The sequence below is a fragment of the Hippichthys cyanospilos genome, chromosome 12 (genome assembly GCF_059441005.1).
Source record: "Hippichthys cyanospilos isolate Australia breed blue-spotted pipefish chromosome 12, RoL_Hcya_1.0, whole genome shotgun sequence".
In the NCBI taxonomy this organism is placed as follows: Eukaryota; Metazoa; Chordata; class Actinopteri; order Syngnathiformes; family Syngnathidae; genus Hippichthys; species Hippichthys cyanospilos.
This window is the reverse complement of record NC_142380.1, coordinates 13,772,616-13,800,157: the sequence shown is the minus strand read 5'-3', so window position 1 is coordinate 13,800,157 and position 27,542 is coordinate 13,772,616. Positions and strand designations below refer to the sequence as shown.

Genomic DNA, 27,542 nt, shown 5'->3' with positions numbered 1-27,542 from the left:
ACACAAATTCGTCCCCAAATCATGAAGTGCATGACTGATGACTGTCTAATGTTAAGAATAAGGTTGGCCCCGGTCTTCCTCACAACAGGCCTGTTTCCATTCAACAGTCACGTTACGGTGTATAGATTCTGACACAGGCAGGAAATAAACATCTCCAAGAGATGGTTTGCGAAATGCACATAGACCGATAAAGACAGCGATAGGTTGATGGAGGCAAATATTGAAATGCTAGCAAACCTGAAATTGACTTCCATCATTTTTTTTTTTTACCCCTTCAGTCACGAGAGCAATGGCACTAAAATGAGCAAAAATATAAATAAGAGATGCCTTTTGTCGAGGGCTTTTGACATCCTGTAACAGTCGGGAGTAGCTGGAGGAACGAGCGATGCTCGTTAACTCTGACCCAAATCATACAAGGCAGTGGGAGCTGTTAAAACACAGAGAACATGGTGGAGTGTGGGTGACCTAGATAGCATTGGTTTTTAAAAAAAGCAGCTGTACATCACATTAAATCTCTTTCATCAAATACAATGAGGCGTGCCTTTTCCATTGGTAATGGAAACTGTTTTCTGATAAGGTTTTGTGTGACAAGAAAATACTTCTCCCATCACTCAACAACCTAATCTAAGAGTCATTTCAAGACCGACCCGTTTGCCTCCACCCGACTAACATTAGCTGTCTATTCTGAGTACGCATGGGGGGAGGCACATGGTCGAGATGCATGAGGAATACTGGTGCTGATGAGGCAACTGCAATGAGCTGTTCAAGGAAATGAAAAGAGAAGACAAGAAGATAAAAAGGCGCTGGTGTGTCTCCATTTGTGCCTCCGTATACGCGAAGCTATGCATATGTTCACTGAGTAATGGGGAGAGGGGCAAACAAACATCACGTGCACATCAGGGCTCTGTGCCCGTTTCTTATACCAGAGTAACATTTTCAATAGATGCAGACTTTCAGGAAGTGTTGAGTTCCTAATGTGTGCCTTTCATGATTGGCTTAACGTGTCAAATAAATAAGCATGCCCAGTGGAATTGAATTCATATCTGCGTCAAAACTGAGCCAAATGGCAGCTATAAAAGTGGATTCAATTTACTTGGGTTCTGGTTTTGAAATATCAAAAACTGAGTGCAGTATTTATTGGGGAGAAAGGGCTCTTTTTTGTTTTTAAGGGCGGTAGAGGATAGGACTAGGTTTTATGTTCTGTTTTGTCTTTTTTTTTTAAATGTTGTTTATTTGATGGTTGGCCTTTTGCAAGAACATACAAAAGCTGCACAACTGATTTCCAGTTTAAGAGCCTGGTTGTGAATTTGTGATCGCTTGTTATATAGTGCCGTGGTTAGATTTACCATTTAACTGCAAATAATGAAAAGACATGGCTACTAAGCCCCTACGCTACTGAGAAACAAATGTAATTGAAAGCAGCGGCTGTTTCGATCTTGTCGTCCAAGGTTACAAAGGTTTACAAACATTCACCAAACGTTCGACAGACTAACGCCTGACATTGCAACTTTGAACGAACACTATCGAATTTAATAGTTACTGCGGTTAGAAGTCGTGCATTTTCTCACCCATTATCAGAGACCTGGCCCAAATTAAAGAGAAATTATATGTTTACCTAAGACGGATCGCCAACAAAACTGTTACAAGAAATACCAACTTAGACTGTCTTTATATGCGGAGTTTAACAAGTGTACAAAGGTCAGAATCCTGGGCCACTTTGTCTTCTAAAAGAACACCAGGAACTTCCTCAAGCAGCCAAGTAGATGAGACAAAAATGATGTTGACTTTTTCTTGGTCCTGTATGATCTCCTCTTCAAATGTCCAAATTGTAGTTATCATCGTCTTCGGCTTCAGGCCGCATTGAAAGATGGATAGGCCATCCAGGGTCCTTCTTTGGTCTCCGTTTCCTTTTTGTCATGTAAACAACTGACATCAGCCTAAACCAAGACCTGTTTGTAAAAGTGTTATGGCTGAAAAATATGTTCTCTCTAAAAGAAAATGCTTCAAAAATACAGGTTAAATGTAATGTATGAGTGTGAACTTTAAAATGTGAAAATGATGTCTACAAATGATGTTCAAAACGCACAAATGTGAAATCCAAATGATTATTTTTGTTAGTGATGCCGACGCATCACTTTATCTAGTAAATATAGTAATACTACACAATGTAATTCTTATTCTGCTCACTGTAGTACTAGGTTGATGCTTTTGCTTTGCATTCAAGATTTTGAAAAGGAAAAATTTGAGTTCCACATAACTGTGTCGAATTGTGGCATGTCAACCTCACAGTTTCTGAAGTTTGAATCTCAGCTCCGTTCCACAAGTTCCATCCAGTTTAGTTCATTAATCCAAAAACATGCTGGGTTAATTCAAGACTAAACAAGGAGTGTCAAACAATTGACCTGTGTGCCCGAACAGACCAATTAGCGCTCATTCAATTTATTAAAAGTAACCTTGGTTGCTACTTTTGTCTCAAGGAGGTAAAACTGAGAACCACTTAAATGACAATTTACCACCAATTTATGACAGCCTGAAATTGTGTACTACTCAGGATTTCACACCTGATTTTGATGCACATGTTGAAGGCTTAAATATCCCATGTTTCAAGAGCCTGTTGTGAGACGATGAATATTTACAGTAGATTCATTTCAAGACACTGCAATGTCAGTAAACCCCTTCATTTCAAAATAAGAAGCTTTTTCTCACGGTAATAAACTATACTACAGAATGAATATCAGGACTCTTTGGGCCTGGTTATGCTGAAGAACCTGCTCTCCAACAAAGACGTCGTCACCATGCCAACAGAAGTAGTGACAGCTGTAGTGGCAGTTTGGCTTTGCGCCATTGTTAGCAGTGGATGATTCAAGGGCATTAAAGCGAAACGTAGGGACTCCGATTTTAAGACGGCCTTGCCAGATTCTCTGATATTTCCTTTCCTCGTGTGCTGTAGGCCTGATCTTTTAAAGAAATAAATAAGTCTTGGCCTGCACAGAAGCACCAGTCATGCTATAATGTTCAGTATTTACTCACTTACTTACAAGAAGCACGTAAAAATGTTTCACCATCGCTTTCCTGAGCAACATGCACTTGCAAATCTTTCATTAAGGATTGATGATCCAGTAGAGTTAATAACATCTTTGTTGATTTGTTAAATGGTTGCTCGTCATGTGTCATGTTAAATTAATCTCATCATCAAGAATCGAGTGGCAGGTGGCAGTTGAATTTTGAACCACCTCCACTCCGACGTTCACATTGTCTCCTCCTTCATCTCCTTGCAGGGTTCAGAGCCAGTGACTGTGAGAGGCTGTCGGATCACATCTGATGTTCTCTCTGAGGGAATAATAGCCACTCCTGACCTACTGTGAAGAACAATCTTTGATTCAATCAATGCCGCCGCCGCCTCCCTTGGGGGGAATTATTCCTGAGCAATAGGTGAACATTCAGAAAAGAGCAACAGTCGACCATGTGATACTTGACCTTCAAGGAGGCTTACTCCAGAGGATGTCGAATCAGATCTGAAGCTTTTCTCGAGAGGATCACCAAGCTCATCAAGCTCTTCATGTGTTGTTTGCTAATGCACACACATCATGGCCAAGTGAACAGGGCTATTTATCAATGCTGGATCTTCATTTGCAGAGGAGTACCAGGCATCACAGCATGAATATGAAATTGATTTTTCCAACTGTGAAGTGCACGTAAGATTGACGGAAGAAAAGGAATTCAGCTCTGGGAGTTGGCGTTGAATTAATTAGCGTGACCGCGAACCCATGGTGGACTTGCTGTGAGTCGGACGAGGGACTCAGCAGTGGAGGATGTCAGCAGAGGCCGAGCTCCAGCCGGGTGTCAAAACCATCCAGAGAAAGGAGTCGAGGAGGATCAAAGGTAAATCTTACTCGTTACTAAACCAGAACGCACTGATAACACATTGAAACAATTAAAAGGGAATATTTTTGACATATGGGGTGACAAAATCCAATTTTGATGTGTGGAGTTCAATCTCAAAGATGGTTCAATTTGAAAATGAAACGATTTGATTCAATATGATTCAGTTCATCTCGAGAGGGTATCGTGCAATGCCGTTTGTTTTCCTCTGAACGTGTGCCGGAGAAATCCATATAGAAGATTAAGACAAGCCCAAACTAGACTGTAAAATAGCAAACTCAGACCAGCCAAGAATGACTCTTCTTGCTAGCAAGGGACAAGTAAGTTCCAGTCTCGTGTTCACATTCGCTTCAGAGCTGTCAGAGCTCATCCACACCTGCTTGCATTTTTAGTCAGCAAAGCATTACACAATCCAAGGCATAACAAAAAGCCCAACTGCAGATAGTCAGGCGCTGTTGATCTAATCCAACAGTTGGGGCAAAGTTCCCATTCACACTCATGTGCGTCAACAGCCCTATGTAAGGAATGGGATGAGAAGGACAAGGACTGGATAGATGGATTGTAATACAGAAAATGTATACATAATGATAACAAATTAATGTATGATTTCTTTCACAATGTGTCAGTACGGTAAATGTGCCATATGCTTCCCAGATGTATCTCCTCAATAAAAGATGATCTGATACGTACCTTTTTATCTGGGCAGGCATTTGCTAAATTACAATCGGATTCATAGGAAACCTGGATTTTTGCTTTTGCAAATGCATGGAAAGTCCACCTGATGATAGTTATTTCAAATCTATTACAAATGACAGTAGGCAGTGCGAGTTGTTACAAAATGTAGTAGAAACATCCTTGCAAGATAAGACCTCAGTTGATGTATCAAAAAATTGTTTGAAAAGTAACGTCTTTGGTAGGGGTGGAAAGTGTCACACCTGAACAGCGTATAATAGTAGATCAAATAGTGTCTTGTGATGGAGTTATTGCACCTTGAAGTTTTATAGTGAATACAAATGTCTAATCCACCAAGATGTAAAAATTCAGTCTCGACGAGCAGTGATCCTGACAGTTTTAACTTTCTCCTCTTCGGCAGACAGTGAAATCTAAAAGCAATGTTTGAAGAGTGCTAAATAATTTTGGACTACACGGCAAGGAGCTTCACTCAGCCAAGCTCGCCGAGAGGCTCTCCGTCTCATCCCAGGGATCCAGATGTAGTAACAGCTATTCCGTGTAGCCCCGGGCTTCGGGTAGCGGCATGATTTAGGTGTCACGGACAGGGTAATTCACATCCTGTCGCTTTGATGAACAGCATACGTGATGTAATAGGACGAGGCATTCTTCGAACAGTTCACTCTGAGATTGAAATGAGAATGAACTGACTGAAGGGAAGAGGAAATAGAACAGTGAAAAGCGTGTGATTCAGGAGGACGGGGAAGTGAGCAACAAGAGGAGTCTTTCTCATTTGCCTCACTCACTTGACTTTAGCCGCTCTCATTTTTACTCATTTTTCCATCCGTGAATAAAAACCACTCCAGTCAGTTCAGTAAATCCAGCTTGTGCATCCTAACTCTAACAAGGCCGGGGGGCCGAGTCCTCAGTGGCTCTTTTACTGGCTCTGTTGGCCTGCTTAGTTAAATGGCTAGGCTGGAGAAAGGCTCATCGATTTGAGCTAAGTGGAGGGGGGAACGCGCACGGGAAGACGGGCTATTATACACATAGCCATGCGGCTCATCATAGGGGTCTCTCTGCCCCTGACTCTAGCATGTTAATCACATGTGCTGCAGGGAGCGCTGTTTCAATTCACTAAGATGCTATTGAGATCCATATAAATGGAAATGGAGCAACATAAATGGATGCACTGCTCGCGGCAGACGTGCGCATGCTGGCGCAGGTGAAGGACGCTATCAAGGATGATGACACATACTTAGACAAAACGTATAGTTGGAGCGATGAGTGATTTTAGAGCATATGAGTCACGTTTCCTTGCCCTTGTCCAGCATTTAAAAAAAACGGTCGCAGCGAACAAGCATTGTATCTGCACATACTAAAGAATGCATTCGATGTTTGTGATGGAATGTAAAATGAGAAAGATTGATATGATCTGGCATGGCAAACATTTTAATGTACACAAACTGTATTTACCTTACCATAGAGCTGTGTTTGTATAACCGTTCACTCTTAAATATAATATTCAGAGTAACACTGTGCTGCATGAAGAAAAGCCTCATGCATTTGGGGCATGTCCACTCAGTTCAATGCATGTAGTTTATTTATGTCTTCTTCCTCATTAGCAGAAGGGAATTAATGAAATTAGGTTAATTGTTACTGTCCGCTAGTCAGCCATGCAACTCCAAAAGTGTCACACAAATAGATTGCTCAACTCCCTTGTTTTGAGAAACATTTCTGCTCATGTGAACATTAGACACAAATTAATTAACAACCATAGGCATGGCTATCATCAGATTGTAATTTAAAAAATATATTTAGGCTATTCTGCCGTTTAATCTTATGTTCATTCATGTGCCATTGACCATTGAAATTCTGTTTAGTAACAATTGTAGCATCTGTTAAACTAACTGTATGACATTTAGCTTGAATACATTAACGAACTTTCCCCAGACAACGTTGCTAAAGCAACAAGCAATTTTCTTAATAAGTCTACTTTCATTTTACTTTGACCTTTCTCCCGACAACATTGCTAAAACAACAGGCAATTTTCTTAATAAGTCTACGTTCATTTTACTTTCAGCCAACTTAATATGTTTTACATAACTTTTGGGCAAATAATTTAATACTTAGCCCTCAATTGCTGTGAATCAAAGGTTTTTCCATCAGTGGACAAAATTGTTAGTGAAATGGGGTTGAAGAAAGAAAAACACAAAATGGTCACTCAATTAATACTAAAAACAGTTATGTATGCTATAAAAACAAACATGGCAGCACCCTTAATACATGATTTTTGATTGCACAACATTTCATTTGATCACATCAATCAAACAACTTTAGTAACTGGCACCAGTGGTCAGGTTTTGGCCAGCTTTAGCAAACATCTCCAGCTGTCTCTAATCTGAAGGGAGCCTTGTCCAGATTGCCTATTTCATCTTCTCCTACAGACGTTTGATAAGATTCAGTTATACATAAAGCTATTTGACAAGTCACTTTAGCTCTATACCTAACAGATGGAAAAAAAAAATCATATAGAAAAAGGAGACTCTCTACCAAGGGTCTTCAGTCCAGGTCCTGAAGGGCTGGTGTACGGTGTGTTTAGTATGTTTTCCTGCTGCAAGGCACTTGCTTCAAATAAACGGGATTATTATCTAGCTTCTGCAGACTGTACTGTGTCTCATCATTTGAATCAGCTGTGTTGCAGCAGGGTGACATAAGAAACATCCAGGACGTTCACAGTTGAGGGCCACGTTTGAAGACCCCTCCATCCTCTTCACAAAAAGTTGACCCAAGAGTGCAATGCGTATCCATTTTATTTTTTGTACTAAATATGGACAGTATACTTTAATTTTACTTTATGAATATGATATATCAACTCTAAAGTAATATGCTTAAGGATACTTGGCTTGTACTGAAAAGATACATAAACATCTAAGATTAGGTACCTTAATACTAAAACGTATCGTAATTTTCTGCCGCAAGGTGCTGATACTGCCTAATCTAGTATATTGGCCCAATTACAGAAGAAGGAAATGGCCATTGATTCATCCATTTTCTATTGCTGCTTCCCCTCACTAGGGTCACCGGCTTGCTGGTGCCTATCCCAGTCATCTTCATGCAGTAGGTGGGAGAAACCAGATTATACAACGGTTATTAAAATTGCATTGGTTAAAAACAAACTACCAATCTAGATAGGTGATATTGGGTAAATAAATTAATAGAGCGGTCAAATTCTGACCAATCAGGTTGTTTAGGAACATGGGACAGTAGGACCAATGTGCTCAAAAGTAGGCCAAAATTTTGACAGGTGCACAAGTGGCATTGAGAATTAAATTGTTTGAGTAAAGTTAAAATACTGAGTTAAAACTAATATTATTTTTGGTTAGTCCAGATTCATTATCTGTTAATACCCAAACTAATGTCTGTCAATTGTCGTTTTTTTTTTCATGAATTTGAATTTAAGTAACGCAATGTCAAGTTGTCACAAACTAATGTCTGTCAATCGTCATTTTTTTTTCATGAATATGAATTTAAGTAACATAATGTCAAGTTGTCATCCGGGCTTTCAGAATAAAAGCAAACAGGGTGCAAAATATTATTTGAGAAGTTACTGCTCTACATGGTCAAAATAACGTAAAGCTCAAACCTGACTGCCATATATTTGCATCAATAAGATAATGCACCTCTCTATCTGCAAACAGAAATGCTTTACGCCAGGGTCACCAACGGTAGCCCGCGAGGATCAAATGAATAGGCCGCAGGCCTGTTCTACAAATAGCTCACAAGTGATAGAACAATGTGTTTTTCTCTGAATGTTGCAAACAATTATACATATTTCACTTGATTTACATATTTACTATAGCTGTTCCTTAATTATTGTGAGAAATCATTAACATAATCTTCACATAAACTATTGCCCTTTGGATAAGTCAGTACCAAAAAGTACCTTCCACTTTCAAAAAGGCCCGTGATCCCTGCTTTTCACTCTCTCCATAGCAACGGCTGCTTTCTCAATGTACAGTAATCTGTCCAATTGGGATCAGATCGCCCAAGACATATGTCATTGGCAAGCCCGAGCAGGAGCGTTGAGGGAGGCTGGGAGGGAGGGAGGGAGAGGATGTGTTGAAGTGTAAAAAAGACACACAGGCAAACTGAAGGTGATCTATCGTATCAGAAAAAAAAAAAAAAAATTGTCTGTCTTTACATCCAACTATTTTCCATTTACAGTGATTTTTAGAATAACAGCGCGGAAAAACTTTGCATCAATTCATCGTAATATTTGCTGTTTTGATAATGTACACAATACCCATCATTAACTCGGTAAGTGTGTACAATCTATCATATTTAACTCTCCGTTAATTTTCGCTAGAGGAGCCCGCTGCCTGTAAAAGTGTGTCTGTTTGCTGAGGCTTATGAAAGTTATTTTGTTTGCATGGGGGAGGCAGATGGCAGGGACAGATTTGCCTTCCTCAATCATCATCCATTAGACATCTTTACTGCTGCTTAAATGATATGAGGTCAGAGAGGACACATAATGACTGTTGTCATTTAAGTCCCCTGCAGAGATTAACTCGCATTGAATGTAGCGTTAAGATAACACAGGAGGCTTTGCCGTGGCAATTATGAATAGCTAGAAGGGCAGTTTTATTTTCACACAAGGAGACAAGCAGACACCGGTACATGCTCACAGGGTGTCAAAGGTTAAGCTTCCTCGAAGCCCATTTCCCCAACAAAAAGTTTGCCGATGCCAAGAACTTATATCTGGAGGGACACTTCTGACACTCCATCTGCTGCCATCTGTCCCTTCGCTGTCCCCATTCTAGTGTGGTAAAAGCGGTGATGAGAAAAGCCCCCAAACAGTATGGAGGAGCATGCCTAACTGTAATTCTTCTCTCTGTGGTCCTATTCCACAGCCAGTTTGGCTATTGTAGCATTTGGTGAGAGCTTTTACTGGCCGGCTGGCTTTTTTTTTTTCTAGCTATCCAACTGTTTCACAGCGTTTTTAACCATTGTTGGAAAGGGCAGCAGTTGTGGCACAGGTCTCTGTTGTGCTCTAACCTCTTTCAGACCACCAGGACTTCCCATGCCAGGCGTGCAGTGCCGTGTTAGGATACACTTAGATGCAGACCAACAGTAGACAATACTCGAGGCAAGCCTCTGTCAGGCACATTATGAGAATCAGGCTCATGGGCCAGAAATGTTGTGAGGACCATTCAACCTTGGGTAATTGGAAATCCCCCAAAAAAATAAATAAAGCCAGAGCAATATGTGTCACCACACCTAACACACACACATACATACATCCTTCTTTCTCGCAGTATGTGACAACATGAAACAGCATGCCTCACAGCCCCTTAGTCTTCAAATACAGCACCCTCGCTTGTCTTGATCTGCACCCAGAGCACGTTGCACACGAGTTATGCCGCTGTGTCAAGACTCTCATTCAGTATGCAAGGCCTATTTTTTTTAGAGGATCTCCGCATAAAGCCCTAAATCTCTCCTGAAGTGTTATTAGAGGAAATGGCACATTGAATGTAAAGAAACAAATGGCACAGAACATCTGGTTAAAGCTCATCGGAGGGAGCTGTTCTGAATCGGACTGATGGTATTTAAAATGCAACTGGAGCAGCATGCATTTTACAACACATTACAGTATGAGTCAGTAAAATTGGGATGGGATGCTTAATACTGTATGAATAGACTGTGGAGCCCTCGTACAAAGGATTGTTTGAATGAGGAACAGCGGAGAGTATTCTGTTTCATTTGCATGCTTTCCTGAAGGATTAAAGCAAGAGCATGAGCTGCATGTACTGCAAATATATGATTTGTATTGAAATTTCTCTACCTTTTTCATGTGTGCGTGACAAGCTGCGTTCACTGTTCGGTACATTGTGGCGGTATTTAGGACTCATCATCCTTTGGCAGAGAAACAAGTCAAATTAGGCCGAGATTTGACATTCACTTGCTTAGAGACTTTAATGACTTTAGCATCATCTAGCCCTCCCCCAACGTTTGGAGGATTGTGCCCTCATGAATTAATGAGAGAGTGTGCATAGCCAAGACAAGCGCTTGCATTAGACCTAAGACTTTGCATGTATTTGAATAACACAGATAAATTCCAATTTTTAATTAAGAAATAATATCTTCTTCAATGAAAGAATGAAAATGCAGAGATTGAGAAAAAAAAGTCTCATTACCATGTATTGATTCTTATTTGGAGTGGGCGTTTAAACTTTTGATGCATCTTAAACAAGGCACTTTCCCTCTCTCATAAGTGAAGTGCTCGTGACCTAGAATAGAGGGAGAGAAGGGCCTTGAAACCTGTTCAATTCTCCAAGGTTGCTCAAACCCTTGAAAAATCTCTGTGTGCATAAGGAGGGGGTCACCAGTGTGACGAACCTGGCACAGGTTATGTGGAAATGTTTTTGACACTGATAAACACACATGGGTTGTAGGGTTCATGTAATTACATTGATAAATCAGCAAACAGCTCAGTAAAAATGAGAATCGGTGTCACTGTCATGTGTCAGTCATCATCAGCACGGAGGGAGGGAGGGACAGAAAAATGTAGACACACTTGTAAACCAGCCCATCTCTGAACTCTGCCTTTACCGAAGGAATCTCTGGTCAGGAAAAGTTGTTTCAAACTTCATAAGGCACCTTTGGGAGCTTAGGGTGAAGACAGTAAACCAATTTTTTGCTTCATTATTTCCTCACTCGCCACTAATTTATGATTCACTCTGCATTTCCTGTGCTATAAATATTTATGCCGGAGCGGCCGACTCATGCACCCTGTCCTCTCCTTCCCTCTTTGTCTTCTCGCCGCAGGTCAGGACCGCACCGAGGCAGGGCTTATTAAGCGTTTCCGTGGAGATGGCGTTCGCTACAAGGCCAAGCTGATTGGGATTGATGAGGTGACAGCAGCACGCGGGGACAAGCTGTGCCAGGACTCAATGATGAAGCTCAAGGTGCAGACTTCAGTCTCTGTGTGTATGTGATTGAACTCTTCCCGGCTCACTCAGATTTGGAAAAGAGATGTGTGAGCATGTCTGAACTGTCTATTAAATGAGTAACAGGCACTGCCTTCTCACTTGCAGTTTACGTTTCACTTTAACACTCTACGGAACAGAAATGGAAAGAACATATAAAAAGTAACCCTTTTTGGGCTGTATAATGCTTTGGCAGAGTACATTTCATCTTTGTCAAACTGACTGTTTGACGTCATTCTTCCCCTGAAAAGTTCCTGCATATTGTATCTGACAGACCAGATAACAATCCATGACCCCCCAGCAAGAATTGGTTGAAAACAAACTGAAAACATATCACTTGTGCACAACCAACAAACATCTGAATCTGGTTGAAAAGTGAAAACTGAACATATGTGATTTTTAAGTCGTTAAAAAGATGCTGAAGGAATCAACTGGATGTTACTGTAATATATACCCTGAATGGCGATCCCCTATATTCAAAGTCAGTGGACTTAACTGCTTTACTGTCCAGCTGCAAGCGTTTCCTCTAGAGTGCAAGACGCTGGCAAGCAGGCATATATGAAGTGGGATCCGTTTTGTTGAACACAAAATTATCCTGATTAGTTTCGGTATTAACGCTTTCATTCTCGCAAATTAAAAAAATGAATACATTATTAGTAGAAATGAGAAACACTGATTCCTCCCTAAATCAGATAAATCACAAACACATTTTTGAAGAACAGTAAATTAGACCTCATTAACCACAAATCAATTTTCAACAAATTTTAGACAAAATCTGAACAGCACAAGCTTAACACCAATTTCAACAGCTATATATATATATATATATTTTTTTTTTTTTTTTTTTGCAAAACTGTGACATTCGCTAGGCTAAAAATACCCCAGTTTTAGAGGACTACATTTTAATTAAATTCAGACCACAGTAGGCTAAACATAACAATCATGAAAAACTATTTTTGGATTAAACTAATGGGCTAAATGTGCGTGACTGCAGTCAGTCCAGCGTTTTCACCCCCAATGCGGTTGCCGGTATGTGAAAAGAATTGAATGTGTCTAAACTGGTCAAAAATGGTTTGGGACCACTGGGCAAAATGTTTAACAACAAAGTTTTCAATAATTATATTTGGACTCCATTTGACGAGCTAAACAGACTCTTTTTGTCAACAACTATTTTTGGACTAGCTGTGGGCCAAACTGGACAGGCTAAACACAACCTAGTTTCCAACGACTATTTCTGGACTAAGTCAAGCCTAAAACGGACTGACCACATTTTTTAGCCCAAAGGCCAAGATCCAAAAGATGTCTGATGCTGCGTGGGCTGTGACTAGAAGTGGTAGAGCCTCTCCAATCCCATATTCACCCTTGCTAGATAAGCCTAATAAAACAATTTTCTCTGACCCTAGATCTGACATTCCAGCATTAACCTCTATATGACACCAGCAGTGAGGCACAAACGGTCAGAAGTAGTCAATACAGAACTGCTATTATCTGGACTGGGGATAAAGGAAGGGACAGGATCGCTATTGAGCTGTGCTTCACTGCCATGAGTCCTAATCCACCAAATGGAGAGGGCGATGGCTGATTGACAGCAACTATCGACTCTCCCACTGGTCAGTTACTTGTGCTGTTATTTGGGCTGTTCCCCACTGCTTCTAAGAGGAAACAGATATACTGCACTAGAGATGAGTTTTTGGAAATGGACTGCCTTTTATTCACAATAAATTACAGCAGAAATATATTTCAGACAGTGTGCTGGTTGTGTGCTGTTGTGTTATAAATAATAACAGTAAACTATGCCTTGCCCCAGCCCAGATTATAATAGTCCTGAGTTCGACCTTTCTGGGACTGAGACAAGACTCAGTAAAAAATGCCCTTGATTGCAAAACGAGACTGAGACCTTTAAAAGTCAAGAAGCAAATCTGAACTTCAACTTCAACACTATATAGTGGATCAGAATCTCTTCCGTGTCATCCTGAACTCAATCATCATAGTATCACCAAAAAGAGCCCAATACACTGTCAAAACACAATTGGGGAGAGTAGGATTGGCAAATACTGCATTGAGAAATGCTGCGTGTCTCTTGTGTGTCTCTCAGATGAAAGAACTCAGACTGACCTGCATGTCAAATATGAGCTGAGCTTTAAAGTTTTGAGGAGAAAAGGAGGGAGATTACAAAGGAGGTTGACCATTTGTTAACGTCACTGTGATTTTGTCAGACATTAGGCAGGTCTTTTCTTCTCTCCCTTTTCTTCTCCAGCAACATTTGTTCTATGAAAGACACATCAAGCACGCTGGTCTTGTCAAAGGGAACATAGTGGAAACGTTAATGGTATTTTTTTTTTTTTTTAATTAGAGTCTAGCTGTTCCCCAGGGTGAAAAAAACAGACTTCAAAGGATGGCTCGGTTGTTCAGTCAGCATTATGCGCGAATTGCTGAAGCGAACTGGTTGCTGCATTTTGTCAGCAAATCACTTACTTTTGTCAGTTAGCACTCACGTGTGTCACACTTAAGTGCAGCAGAGCCTCATAAAAAAGATGAGGGAAAAAGGACTGCAATTATAATACAACTCACTGCACAAGGTGATGTGAATTCCTGTGAGAGATACTTCAGAAAAGGCGTCAGAAAGAACAAGCTGTCCTTTCACACTTTATGTAACCGCTGTCACCCTATCCTCCAATGTCCCTTCCATCGCCCACTCACCTGAGTGGAAAGCTAGCAATGAAAACGTCCCTCATAGAGAGCTCATGTGCATTCATCATCTCCCGTCTATTTCTTTTATCTCCTGCAGGGCATGGCTTCCACGGCACGTTCCAAAGGGGAGCACAAGCAGAGAATCTTCTTGACGGTCTCTTTTGGAGGGATCAAGATTTACTGTGAAAGATCAGGGGTGAGTATCAAGTCAGCGGAGCTAGGTGCAGGGGTATTTACTCATCCCAGCTGCACCGGGAGGTCTCTGCCAGATGCTGCACCGGGACGCTTTTCTGTAGGACATCCAGAGGGCAGATGTTTGCACACTTGGCTACACAATGGTTGCCAGGTCGGCCATCTTGTGAGCTTGGCATAAAACAACATCCTGCAACACTGGGGAGAGATCATTCACAAGGTTATTCTGATCATTACTCTCATTGGCACACTGGACCGGCAAAAAAAATCTACTGGCTCATGAGCGATGGTGACAGATCTTTGGCAGTAGCTATCAGAATTAAACTTGTTGAACTTACATCCCAGTAAGACCAACACTATGCTCAAGGAGGTAATTCAGATCATCTCGGCCATGCCTGCCCGCTAATGATGCAACACAGTGCAATGAGCAATATTATGGTAATGTTAGGAGACGGGCTCTTTCTACCTCCATCTTGGCCTTCTTCCCCTTTGGCGAGCTCACAGGCCTGCTGTTCTATTACGGGATGATTGAGAGGCCTGACTCAACCACCCACCCGCCTCCCCTCATCCTGCGGCATAGTGTCAGCTAGATAGGCCCACTCTGCTCATCAGAGCTAACTGATAATTAGCACGCTGTTCCACCCCTTAATGATCATTTCCACTAATACTAATTACCCTGTGGCTCCACCTCAGCTGTGCTAAACTTATAATTATGCAGCATTTGTCCCATAGATTTCGACCCCCATGCCACAAACCCCTACCTCCGTACCTCTATGATAATATCTACTTTGTGTATGACTGATGTGCTAATGACGCGCCCGCCAACCAGCTCAGCACGTTTGACAATCCTATTTGTTGTTTGGGAAATCATGTCCCCTAATGCTCGTCGTTTAATTCACTGATTACTGGCGGTAAATAACACTCCACAGTCAATATCTCTCCTGAGTTATTATGGAGGAAACGTGGATCACTACCGTGCAGGAGGTAAGCGTTTTGATGGATCCACTTTATGTAAAGCTGACATGATTCTATGCTGAATGGAGTCGTATTAGGTTTGTATTCTACATTAATTCAGGCATCACTTGCTGAAATTGTTTAAGATAAAGCTCCATCCTTGCGCCTGAGCTTTTCTGTGCACATAGTGGGTAAAAAAAAAGTGGGTGCACAATGATCTGAGCTTTTGTGTGCAAATGTGGGTAAACAGGTGGGTCTGCTTGGTTGACAGCATCCCCCCTTTCAAAAAAAAAGAAATCTAAAGCCCATGGGAGCATGTCCCTTGGTGTGACAGGGCTTTAAACATGAAAAAACAAGACCTGACCTGGCACCAAATTGAGGTTCTGCACATCTTATACTTGCCGCTTTTTCACCATTCAGTATATTCAAACTCATTCTTACCCAACATAGAAGTTCAGTCAAATTTTATGTAATAATTTTAGATTTCAATATATCCCTTAGACTGCGCCTAAAACTCTTTGTACCAATGCATTATAGTAATTTTAACACCTCATATTGAACATATTTGTTTAAAGACGTTTGAAAGTGAAATTCACTCTTTCACTCCACTTTATTTCAGTTATTTTTTAGGCTTCTGCTGTATAATGGAAAACTAAAAAGCCATGAAGAATAGTTGCATGTTTCCTTCAAACAAACAAGAACAGAAGGCCACATTTTTGGGTGCATAGACGGAAGCCTTTGAATTCAGGCAACCTTTTTGCAGCATTTTGACAGCACGTATTTGTTGATTCAATCCATTTTTTTTTTCATTAAATTCAGCAGTCATTCAGCAAAGTATACCGAATGATTCTGTTATGTACTGAGTGTCCAATCACAAATCTGTAGACATCTACAGCCTGATCAGCTGACTAAAATTAATTATTCATTCATCTGTGTATAATTATTCTGATCAATTGCACTCTGTACATCCAGACACTGTAATTGCATAAATGCACTTGTTGACAAACCTAAGAAATAATAGCTGTCTCTGTTGTCCAGGTACTCCAGCATCAGCATTCAGTCCATGAAATTAGCTACATTGCCAAGGACACCAGGGACCACAGAGCCTTTGGCTATGTTTGTGGAAAGGAGGGCCACCACAGGTTTGTCGCCATCAAGACTGCCCAGTCGGTGAGTTGAGTGATGAAAGCACTTGGCACCTATACTTCTGCAATATGTATATATAGTGCTAAGCTTTTCTATGTCCCATGAAACATATTTATTTGTGGACACAAAAGATGCTCTGAATTTGTACACTAAATGCAATACCATCTATTTTTTGCCAAATACCCAATTGGTTCCAATATTCCACAATCAGATAGTTTTTCTTTTTAATGTCTTGACATGCTCAAGTATTTTTTTAACCATTCAAAATATTCAAAACACCCTTTAGTAAACTGCAATAAACTGGTTGACCACTACATCCACAATAATAAACAAATTGTGGAATGAAGATATTAATAAACTGCAATATCCAACGTAGACCATATTAGCATAGTTGCTTTCCTCTCTTCTATTTCCAAGATCCTCCTCTTGCCTGGATGAACTAGATTAATCCCTATTTCTCACACAATCTTCGATTTTCACTCCTGTGCACAGGCGGAGCCTCTCATCATTGACCTACGTGACCTCTTTACACTCATCTACGACATTAAGCAGCGGGAAGAGATGGAGAAAAAAGCCCAGAAGGACAAACACTGTGAACAGGCTGTCTACCAGGTAGGACTAATATTAAAAAAAGAAAAAAAACATGATTTCATATTCAGAGGCATGACTACACATAATTTTTGTTCACATAAGATGCTGTAAATCTCCTTTGGATGTGCACAAGAGACAATGTTTGTCTATTTTCTGTACACTCACACCTTCTTTGTTCCGAACATCTGCATAAGCTCTTGAGCTTCACATCAGTGTCAAGGAAAACTGATCCTCATTTGTATAGTGCAACGTTTGAAATACAACTCATGAAAAATTGTGTTGTGTATTGGCACTAGTTGTAAAACGTGAGATATGTTGCATGTTCATCCTTATCCTTATTTCCACACAATTTTGCTGTAAAATGTGTCGTTCTATCCTACCCCCAGACCATCCTGGAGGACGAAGCAGATGATCCAGTTTACCAGGTAGGTTTGAAGGCACACATTGCAAAGAAGCCTCATGGCTTTCTTGCTTTGCCACAGCTTCTCTATACACCTTGGGAATTGGAAGGAATTTGGTTTTTCATTTGCATACTTTATCTCGTCATTGATCTGTTCAAATGAATGATTCAATACGTTTCATCAACCAGCGACCCTCAACGGACCATCTTTGCAGACAGTTTTGTTCAACCATTCAACGTCCATTTGCCAGTGCGATGTTGTAAAACCATATTTTTTTATGTTGATTTGTGTCAATGTTCCAGTTTCTTCCAAAGATCTGCTCCCATCCAAAATTGTGATTTTTTTCTCTTTTTTGGCTGCACTTGATTTTATGTTTCTGTCTTTCTGCTCACACTGAATACAGACAACACTAACTCTTACGCTGACCTCATATGTCCAAACACCTCCCAAATCATCTGTTTGTTGCTCTTGAATATCTGCAAAGTCATTTGCAGGAAAGTTGGTTGACTAAATTCCAGCTACGGGGGCCAGGGACTCAAAGGAATACTGTAGATCTCCATTTTTAGAAATCAATTAGATACTGATGATGGTTTCTGGCACATTCTGCAGTTAATGATGACTATTAAATTATGCTTTTCATTGTTTAAAAAATAGCCCTTTGTAGAATATTAATTGATATATAATGCGAAGATAATTGGAATTCAAATGGGTTTGAGTAATCACATGGTTTGTGAGGAACTGTTTTAAACACCTAATTGAAGCAAAATCTTGTTTCCTATTACTCTAACTGAACCTGCCATCTTTTGATTTCAGAAATTAAAGTATTTGTTTTTACAATTGATTCAATTTGAGGAACAAGATAGATGAAGTCATGAATTTTCAGAGTTCAATATGTAAGCCTCATGTTTCTATTGACCTCTGGTTACAACCTCCGCATTGCTATGAACTGCTACCTGACTTATTATACTTGTGCTCTTTCCCTTCCCACCTTTTTTTTCTCTCCTCATTCCCCCTCTCTCTTGTGCTCCACTTTCTTTTTTACACCATCCTTGGTCTCTTTTCACTCCCCACTTGATACCGCCCACACCCCGCTCCCCTGTGTGCTCTCATTTATTCTCATCACCCCCTCATCATCTCCCTGTATTTTACATGCAAACCTGCCGTGTCTCCCCCCACCCTCTCTACACTTCTGCACCTTGTTCTGTAGTATATAGTGTTTGAGGCTGGACACGAACCCCTCCGTGGCCCCCAGTCAGAGGAGAGCGTTTATCAGGTACAAAGACAAAGCATCGCTCCTTCTCTTCTCCCTTTATTATATGCCCTGTGATAGTTAATGATAGTACTAGCAGCAAGCGCCTGTCGAGCTCATCACCTTGAGACATTTCTGCAGATTCAGGTTTTAAAGCGGTGTCAAAGGGTCTTTGTTTTAAGCTGAGAATGAAAAGCAGTGAAGGAAGTTTTTGTTTGAGATGTCAAGTGAAAAATCCTCACGTAGCGTCCAAGAGCCGCAAGCGCAGTCAAGGTCAGTTTCATCAATGTGATTTAGGCCTTTAACTTTTTTTCCCCCTCTAAGACCATTTGAAGAAGCGGCCAAGACTTCAGGGACCTGTTGTATGGTTTAATTCGACACCCTCCTCCCAGCCCTCCTTTCTCTCTGCTGCTCTCCGCCTCCTCCTCTTTTTGCTTCTCTGTATCTTTCTCTGAAGATGAAAGATGCGGAGAAAGAGAGCGAGAGAGATTAATCACTTGCCATGCCATTTGATCTGGCAGTGAAACAAGATCAATAGACTCGGGGAAAAAAACATAAGCAAAAGTTAACCAGCACAGGGAGAGAAGAGAGACGGGTGGAGAGGTTAAAAGCGACAGCTCGTTCTCGTGACTGGGAGAGAAATATTAGCTGAGGCAATGTCTTATTGTCAGATAAGCGTTACTCTTGCAGAATAACAATAGGCTTTCTTAATGCTCAGCCAACATCCTCAGCCATTGTTTGCAATCAATATTGATTTAACTAGAATTGATTCAGCAGCCACTACTGTAGAATTTGCATAATCCCATCGCTACAAAAGATAAAATAACATAAGAAATGGACTGAATCACAATGGATGTACTGTAGTAAGCCTTTTGTACTTGAGTCGTTTCACTACCTGATATTAAACAAACAGTCCGCTAAAAAATACAAGAAAAGCACTGTTGCCATGTTTATTTACATTTGAATCGACCTCCAATCCAATGCAGGTCCCAACCAGTCAGCAGAAGGAAGGGATCTATGATGTCCCCAAACGCCATTTCATGACTGTAGGTGTTCTTTTATTTTTATTATTTGTTTCTATACACCTCCACCTTCAAACCTCTCTTTAGGATCCTCTTGAAGACAATCTGATAGCTGATTGGCGAACCCTGGACATGACATGCCTGCAATTTCACAGGACATTAGCGAGGCAGCCTCCAAAATGTGGCACAAACCAAAATCGGACGCAGGTTAACTGGATAAATAAGTACAGGGGAAGTCGGTCCCATATTCCTTCAGAGGATGACAATGCGAGGTTTGTCGGTGGGCTGTTGGTGGATTGAGTTGCATGCCGTGTAGCCATTAGGTCTTCATGTAATCCACCATCAAGCTTCCCCTTAAAGAGAAGCCTTTCATTTAAGATAACACCGAAGGCACTTTCCTCTCATTCGAACCAAAAAAAAAAAAAAAAAATTCCATTTCATCCATCATGCAGCGATAACCTCTCCAGTTGCTTGGAAAAGCATTTCCTTTAGTTTTCTAAATAAGAAAAGTCATTGCACAGTTCTCTCTCTCAGCACTGCGCTTGTGCTTGTTGTTGAGCATTATCAAACAGATAACCTGCCCCGGCCCCTCACTATCTCACTCATACAGCGTCATGCTAGTATAAGTAGCAGCGACTCCATATCTCTAAGTGTTACTGCTTGTCTGTTCATTCAGTCGGAGCTTTTCGAGAGCCGAGAGCTCCCCTGATGTGTGTCAGTGCCTGCAGGGAGAGACCTCGGTGCACACTTGTTTACTTCTCTTAACTCGGCGTCATTCCTCGAGCCCTCGGTGGTCACAAAAGTGCAAACTGTGAGCTCGGCTATGTCAAAGAGGACATAAAAGACCCGTTTGCAGCGTCACTGATTGCTGGGATGTCTTCCATGTCTTTCTTTCTTTCTCTCTGTTCTGGGACTGTTACGTTTCCACATGCAGCACTTTATTTACAGCATGCAAATCCTTGTGTTTTCTGTGCTTTTGTGGTGATTCATTGTTTGCTTATGCATGGCCCCGGATACATTTCATGCAACGTAGCTCTTCCATAGCTTTGATAATAACTGTGTGCCCCCCCATCGCCCGCCAGGGTCAAACCTGCTTATAATGTGGCCTCTTTAAGTCGGGTGTTTCCCGGAGCGCCTTGCCTCATCAATTCCTCTGTCTCAAGTAGATCTGCTCAAACGGTAGCATCAGAATTCTAAAGCAGGTCAGACTCTCATAGGACCCTTTTGATTGGCAGACACAAGAATATCTAATCAGGGTCTGTTTTATGGAACTGAATAGCCCTTTACCCACTCAATTATAGCAAACCATGAAAAGCCCATTCAAGATCCATTTTCTGATAATGGAACAAAGGAATCGTAGTTTCTTTCCATGCACAGCACAAATGCCTCAGTGAATAGCTGTCTCACCCCATACCCCAAACGGCCGGCTCCACCACCACCATAGTCTATGTGATGATAAATGTAAGAATGTATGACTATTGAATTTCAATTTCATGATGTGTCACTGTACTTTTTGCCACCTCTCCCTTGGTTTGTTTCACAGAATATCAACCACTTCGATCTTTTCGGGGACATGTCCACTCCTCCCTCGGTTAGTACTGCCCACGCAAAAACAAACACCACGGAGTGGTGTTTATACACGTTGACATTTACATTTGTTCTTCATTGTTATGTGCAGGAAAACAAATGATTTTATTAAAGACGAAGCCCAAATTAAATAAATAAATAAAAACTGCCAGCACAAATAAAATGGATTGTTGGATCTTAGATAATTATTGGATCCTACTACTACTTTCAGACACCTTTACCTTGTACTAAAGAAAATAGATAACTGTAAATTTGTACCTGGGGTTGAAAGTCTAAACTGTGTAAAAACATATAGATATGTCTTTGGGATTGAATGAGTTAACATTCCATTTGTGAAATGTGAAGCTAAGCCTTCTTGTTTTTATCCATCTCGGGGTACGGCCATTTTGCCACATTCCCTCCACTGAAAGAGGAATGTTTTTTAAGGCTCAGATATAGGCCAATCATGACTCAGCTTGCAAACATCACATGACCAAATTCAGAACGCAGGTGTGATGTCATTCGACATTACCTAAGCCACTGAGCAACTATAGCCCAATCCCAATACCCACACTACACTCTGTGGTCCTCATTGAAGTGTACACATAGCCGAAGTGCACGTAGTTAATGAGAGCGCAGATTACAAGAATGTAAAAATTGCAGAGATGTTGTCATTTCATCTTTTTCCTTCTAATCCACATTGAATTGTGGGTAGTACGCTTTAGCAGCGTGCCCATAATGGTGACCTCAGCTGAAGTGTGGAACAAGGGTGACAGAGCACTTACGAGAATTGGGACACACTCGCTATTTCAACGGGAATCGCAATTGAGGGTGGAAGTGTTGGTATTGGAATTGGACCTATTTTGTTGTTTCCAGTTAACAGCAGGTGGCAAAATGTCCACCCTCAGAGATGGGAAAAAACAGGTAGACTATTCATATCCCGCTGACACAGTAATTAATCAAAATGATGTGTTTAAAATAGTCTTCTTTAATAAATAATCTTCTTTCAAACCTGGCAGAAAAAGGGGCCCATACTACCCTTTTCAATACACACTGTTATAGTCATTATCTTTGGGTAAGAAAGATGTCTTCCCAAGCTGTAAATGTCAAATGTATAAAAAGGAATATTCTGACGGTGCATGGTACATACATCTGGAACTACTGCTGAATAAAGACAAATCAGTTGACTTTTGCGCGACTTTGAAAGTTCTCAATGCGCCACGCTCTCTCTCAGATGCCCCCTTCACCTGCCAACACACTCGACCCGAGCAGGAGCAGTCGCCAGCAGCAGCAGGCGCACAATCCTGCCGAGATGTATGCTCCTTTCAGTCCAACATCTGTGCCATCAGGTGAGTTACCTAGACCAAAATATGAAAAAGTATCAAGCTTAAAACAAAGCGTTTTTGTTTTTATTTGAATTAAGTAAGCTCTTTACTAATACTGGAATCATCAATTTACCTAGATAATGTATTTGCCCGCGTACTGAAGGAAGCATGGTGACGTAGTTTATGAATTACTGATATTTTCTAAGCGTTTTCGCAAATGATGCTCATTTGTGTATAATGAATTGGGCTAATGGACTAATGGAAATAAATCACAGGAAAGCTGCACACAAATGCACATTGACTGTGATTATTTCTTTGGAAAAAAAAATTACAGAGGTAATTTAGCAGGTTGTGACATAAATGTTCCCCTCTCCTCCAGCTGTAATGTGCATCATTTCCTTCTCTCATTTCCTCACCAGGTTATATGACCATGGGCCCGGTGCAGGCGTCCCAGTGGGCTCAGCAGCCATTTCCCGGCCAGACTCAGACTCTAGCATTCCCCGTGCAGGGGCCCCTGCAGGTGGCCCAAGTCCTACCCGGAGGTCAGCCCCTCATCTGGAGCCAGGCCAACATTTTTCGAGCCACCCAGCAACAATGGGCGGCCATGGCGGCGTACGTGCCGGCGCAGACGGTGGGAGTAGGGAGCCACGCCATCCCGGCCGCCATGCTCCAAGGCTTGGTGCCCATTACCACCGTGTGCCCGCAAGCCTGCGACCTATCGGCCCCCTCCTCGGCCATCACCAGCCCGCAGCACACGGCCGACCCCCTTCTGCTTCAGAGGCAGCTAAGCCTGGGGAAAGACGGGCTGGGCGTGGACTTGGATGCGGGGGAGGGCCCGTCGACGTCAGGGGCGGGGCCCGGCGGGGTGTCGCTGAGCAGGTGTGCGACCCCGAGCCTCGCGGGCGGAACCGACACACTGGTCTGCAGTCATCTGCTGTCGCCCCCTGCTGCTGCCGCACTCGAAGACGAAGGCGCTGACCTTGATTTGTCTCGGATGACCTTGAGCCCCGGGACATCCACATCGCCATCTACTGATTCTCGTGAGTGTTTTGATTGTTAATTGTGCAGGCTTCATCGTCTGCTTGAAAAAGAAGTTGCCACACTCTTTCTTTCTTTCTTTCTTCGTCTTTTTTCTGTTTTTCTTTCTTTCTGTCTTTCATTTTTCTTTTTTCTTCATGTTTTTGTTACTTTTTTTCATCTTTTTCTATTCTATTCTTCCTTCCTTCCTTCCACAATGATATAAGATAATGCTGATTTTGTTTGCATGTTGCCCTCATTATCATTGTTTGTCCCAAGACCAAGCAAACCCCTGGCAAGACATTTGTTTGCACATAAGCACTCGGTAAGGTTAAGTATACTTGGAGGAAAATAAGAGGCAATGACATGTTGTAAAGGCCATCCAATAGTCCACTTACATCCTCTTCTTTCTTTTTTTTTTTCACAAATTTGCATAACACACACTACTTTCACAATTACACTGAGACAGCGGCTCAAGAGTTCACTTGGCTGTGTTGCAAGAAAGTTGCACATAGTAGTAGTAGTAGTAGTAGTACCAGTAATTAGAACCTCGCTCTTCTATATTTATATTTTGTATTTTAAATATTAAATACATATATTTTATATATATTTGACTAATTAATTAAAGATTTTTTTTTTATTTCTTTCTTGTGAGAGGGCATGAAATTATGTATGGAATGTGCTATTATGTATGGAATGTGCTATTATTCAACCTGACCACAATTCAATTAATCAATTGAAATCTGATATTATGTACTTGGAATCAGAGTTTGGAAACACCTGCTCCCTCCAAGCCACACATTTCTTTTGTCTTTATTTTTGTCAATCTCCGTGACCTCTGGTAAACTCTTCTGGCTTAAAACGAAAAAAAAAACAAAAAAAAACATTGTTTTCCCCATTTTATAATACAGTACATAAAAGCAAATGACTGTGTTTGTGTTTTTTTTTTATGTTGTTCTGCTTGATTCCAATCAGATGCTGTGTTACACATTATTCCTGAAAGACTATAATATTTATTCAAGTGTATAATTGAGGAAAAAACACGTACACTTTATTTGTTTATTCATCTAGTTTTTCCATTTACTCTTACATGACCTTGAATTGTAGGGGACAGCAATTTATTTGACTTTATGCTTATTCATGGCGATACTTTATAAATACATTGCACTTTCTCTGTGCTTCTTCAGTTAAAAACGTTCTCATTTTTCAGCATCCACTCCAGCTCCTCAACAGAGCTCTTCATCAGACTGCCCCCCCAGCCAAGAGAGCATCAGCACAGCAGACCACCCTCTCATCGAGCCCCAGGGCAACTTCACTCATGCCAAGGAAGAACAATTGGTAATACTCCAAATCCTGTAGGGCACGCATCTGTCAATAAAACACAGGAATTTGATTTAGCCACATACTGTAATGTTCCAATCCATCATTGTCAGACGGATGGTCTATTCCTGATCACACCATGTTCAAAACAATGTAGAACATATGTGAGGCCAAGTCCAAATAGCACAGAGGTTACAGAAGTTCTGGAAAAAAAAATGCCCTGGCAATTCTGGAGACAAAAGTAAAATATCATTTTTCTAGCTTGCTCACAACACAAAAACAGTTCTTTTCAAATGTGCGGCTTGAAATTAATAAACATATAACCTTCCTTTTTCTAGCACTCTGCTGTCGCAAGGCCAGACTCTCCATTGTCCGCTGGAGCCAGTGATCCATCTGAGGATCTGGCGTGTCCACAGGAAGACAGCTAGAGAACATAATAGAGGGTATTTCATCATTCTTGATTCATCTACCAAACACTTCCCTTTGTATCCTTCCTATCCACTCTTTTCATCTCTCTAATTAGTCTCTCGCTTACTTTATTATACTAGTATTCTACAGTCTCGTTTTTTGGTTGATTTTTTTTTTTTTTTTTTTTTTCACGGATGGCTGTTTTGCTCCCATTTGGAAACAGTGTTACATGGAGTCCATACCGCCTACCTGCATTTTCTCCCTTTCACATGCCTCATAAAAAAGGCTCAATGTCGCCATCTGAAGTTCACATTTGTAATGACGTTGAGCGTTAAGACTGCTCTTCTTTTCTAGGAAATGGAGGCTGTGAAGGTCAAAACAGAAGCTTGAAAGAGCAAAAAACAAGGGGGGTGGCGGGTATGGTTTGCTATGAACATTTCTAATAGATTAAACATACATGACTTTTTTTAAGGCTAGTTTTCAAACTAGCTGGCCACATAATGAACCCTCTCCAGGGTTAGCAGCCTATGGTACTATCATCAAATCAAGTAACCTTTCAGCCAGGAAGTGACCTTTCATCTTTGCCCTGAAAGTGCAGCATGATGCAACTGCACTTATGCCTGTGAGGACGACTCAAATGGCTGTGATCATGTAATAAATCACTTCTCACTAATAAATATTTTTTTCAAGAGGAGCAGTGTACTACATGTTTGACCTTCACTCTGTGGACTGCCACCAGCAAAGACTGAGAAGAATTGTGTGCTGATTGGATGATGTTTTCATGGCGTCGCCATGTCAGTTCTTTCATCCATTTTCATGAGCCAACTTTGTGTGGATCTGGCTGGCTCAGCTGTGGATAAAAATGGGTGTTTAGGTCTTAAAACACCAACAACATTTGTGTTATTTTATCAAATGTCAATTGTGGCAAACAGTTCTTTCCTGGTTACAATCATCAAAAACTGCATTAAGCATTACTGTACAAGTCAAATCTGACAAACTCTTTATTTTGTAGGGGAAAAAAAAGAAAAATCATCCTAGCGCCCAAATGTTTGCTTCTGTGCCATAAAACAGCGCTCTTGGATGCACCTCAGCCTTGACATCTGGGTGTTTGTTTTTACTCTCGCTGCCATTTTTCTTTTGTTCTGAAAATGTCTTTGTTTATGTTTGGTTTGTGAAATATGAACTGTGAATCTGTGTTACATGCTCGATCAAAATAAGGCCTGCTTCAACTGTCACGCTCATTTTGAGAAAAAGGGTTCCCGCACTTGAAGAAAACTAATGACGTCTGCAGGTCTCTTCTATAAAGGGTCACCAGTCTTTTTTTCTGTTAAATAACTGACTGACTCCTAAACATCTGTTTGTTGTTTTCATCTTCTGCTTTTTTTAATACTGTATGTCCACTCCACTGGAAAAAAACGCTGAATGAATTTTATTTATATCAATCAATAGAAATATCACTATAAACTGCTAGAGTTACAATTTAAAACTGTACACCCTGCTTGTGTAAGAAAACATAAAATAGTCCAAAATATTTTGTAAATTTTATTTATGGATTTAAGAAATATGAAAAAGAGAAAAAAAGGGACTTTTGTACGTCTATTCTCCCATACACTGTACGTGTGCCACTGTTAAGTCACAAATAAAATATCATGTGATTGCCATTTGAGTTCATTCTTTGATGTCCTTTTCTATCTCTTGATGGCTGTGACCAGCCTGGACCACTTTTTAGAGTGGAACTGTCATTTAGAATCTTGGGCTAGCCTTGATCTAAGCAAAGACATTTGTATTATATTTGTGCTTGGTTGTAAACCTTTTGCAACTAATGAAAGCGCCATGATTAAGATATATCACTCGAGGCTCTATTTCATCAACATTGCATCTGCACCATGACACTGCAGTCGAGGAGTGTGTTTTTTTTTTGTTTTTTTGTCAAACACTGGCACAAGGTAGACAGCAGGTCGATGCAATGTACTTTATTCATAAGTATCTGCCTCATGCCCAGTGAGTCATTGCAGTATATTTTAAATCAACCGACTGGGCAGCACAGCTGCAGGAGGGGGGCACACGAGCGATCAGGGATGGGGCCAGCCTCCTTCACGGCACAGATGTGCTTCCATCATGAT

General features: G+C 41.0%; 1 protein-coding gene across 2 annotated transcripts in view; it reads left to right on the top strand.

The window, feature by feature from the left end:
- dab1b (DAB adaptor protein 1b) overlaps positions 1-27,080 on the top strand; it is a 46,510-nt gene extending 19,430 nt beyond the window's left edge. The window contains exons 2-15 of one of the 2 annotated variants that reach the window (XM_088429212.1): positions 3,279-3,882; positions 11,377-11,516; positions 14,326-14,424; positions 16,413-16,544; positions 17,013-17,132; positions 17,498-17,536; positions 18,720-18,785; positions 19,748-19,807; positions 21,327-21,374; positions 22,584-22,698; positions 23,094-23,714; positions 24,902-25,029; positions 25,350-25,454; positions 25,774-27,080. In XM_088429212.1, coding sequence (XP_088285338.1) covers positions 3,813-3,882; positions 11,377-11,516; positions 14,326-14,424; positions 16,413-16,544; positions 17,013-17,132; positions 17,498-17,536; positions 18,720-18,785; positions 19,748-19,807; positions 21,327-21,374; positions 22,584-22,698; positions 23,094-23,714; positions 24,902-25,029; positions 25,350-25,439 — 1,728 coding nt within the window. In that variant the 5' untranslated portion in view covers positions 3,279-3,812 and the 3' untranslated portion in view covers positions 25,440-25,454; positions 25,774-27,080. The remainder of the gene's footprint in view (positions 1-3,278; positions 3,883-11,376; positions 11,517-14,325; positions 14,425-16,412; positions 16,545-17,012; positions 17,133-17,497; positions 17,537-18,719; positions 18,786-19,747; positions 19,808-21,326; positions 21,375-22,583; positions 22,699-23,093; positions 23,715-24,901; positions 25,030-25,349; positions 25,455-25,773) is intronic. The other variant, XM_088429213.1, reaches the window with a different exon arrangement.
- Positions 27,081-27,542: the final 462 nt, after the last annotated feature.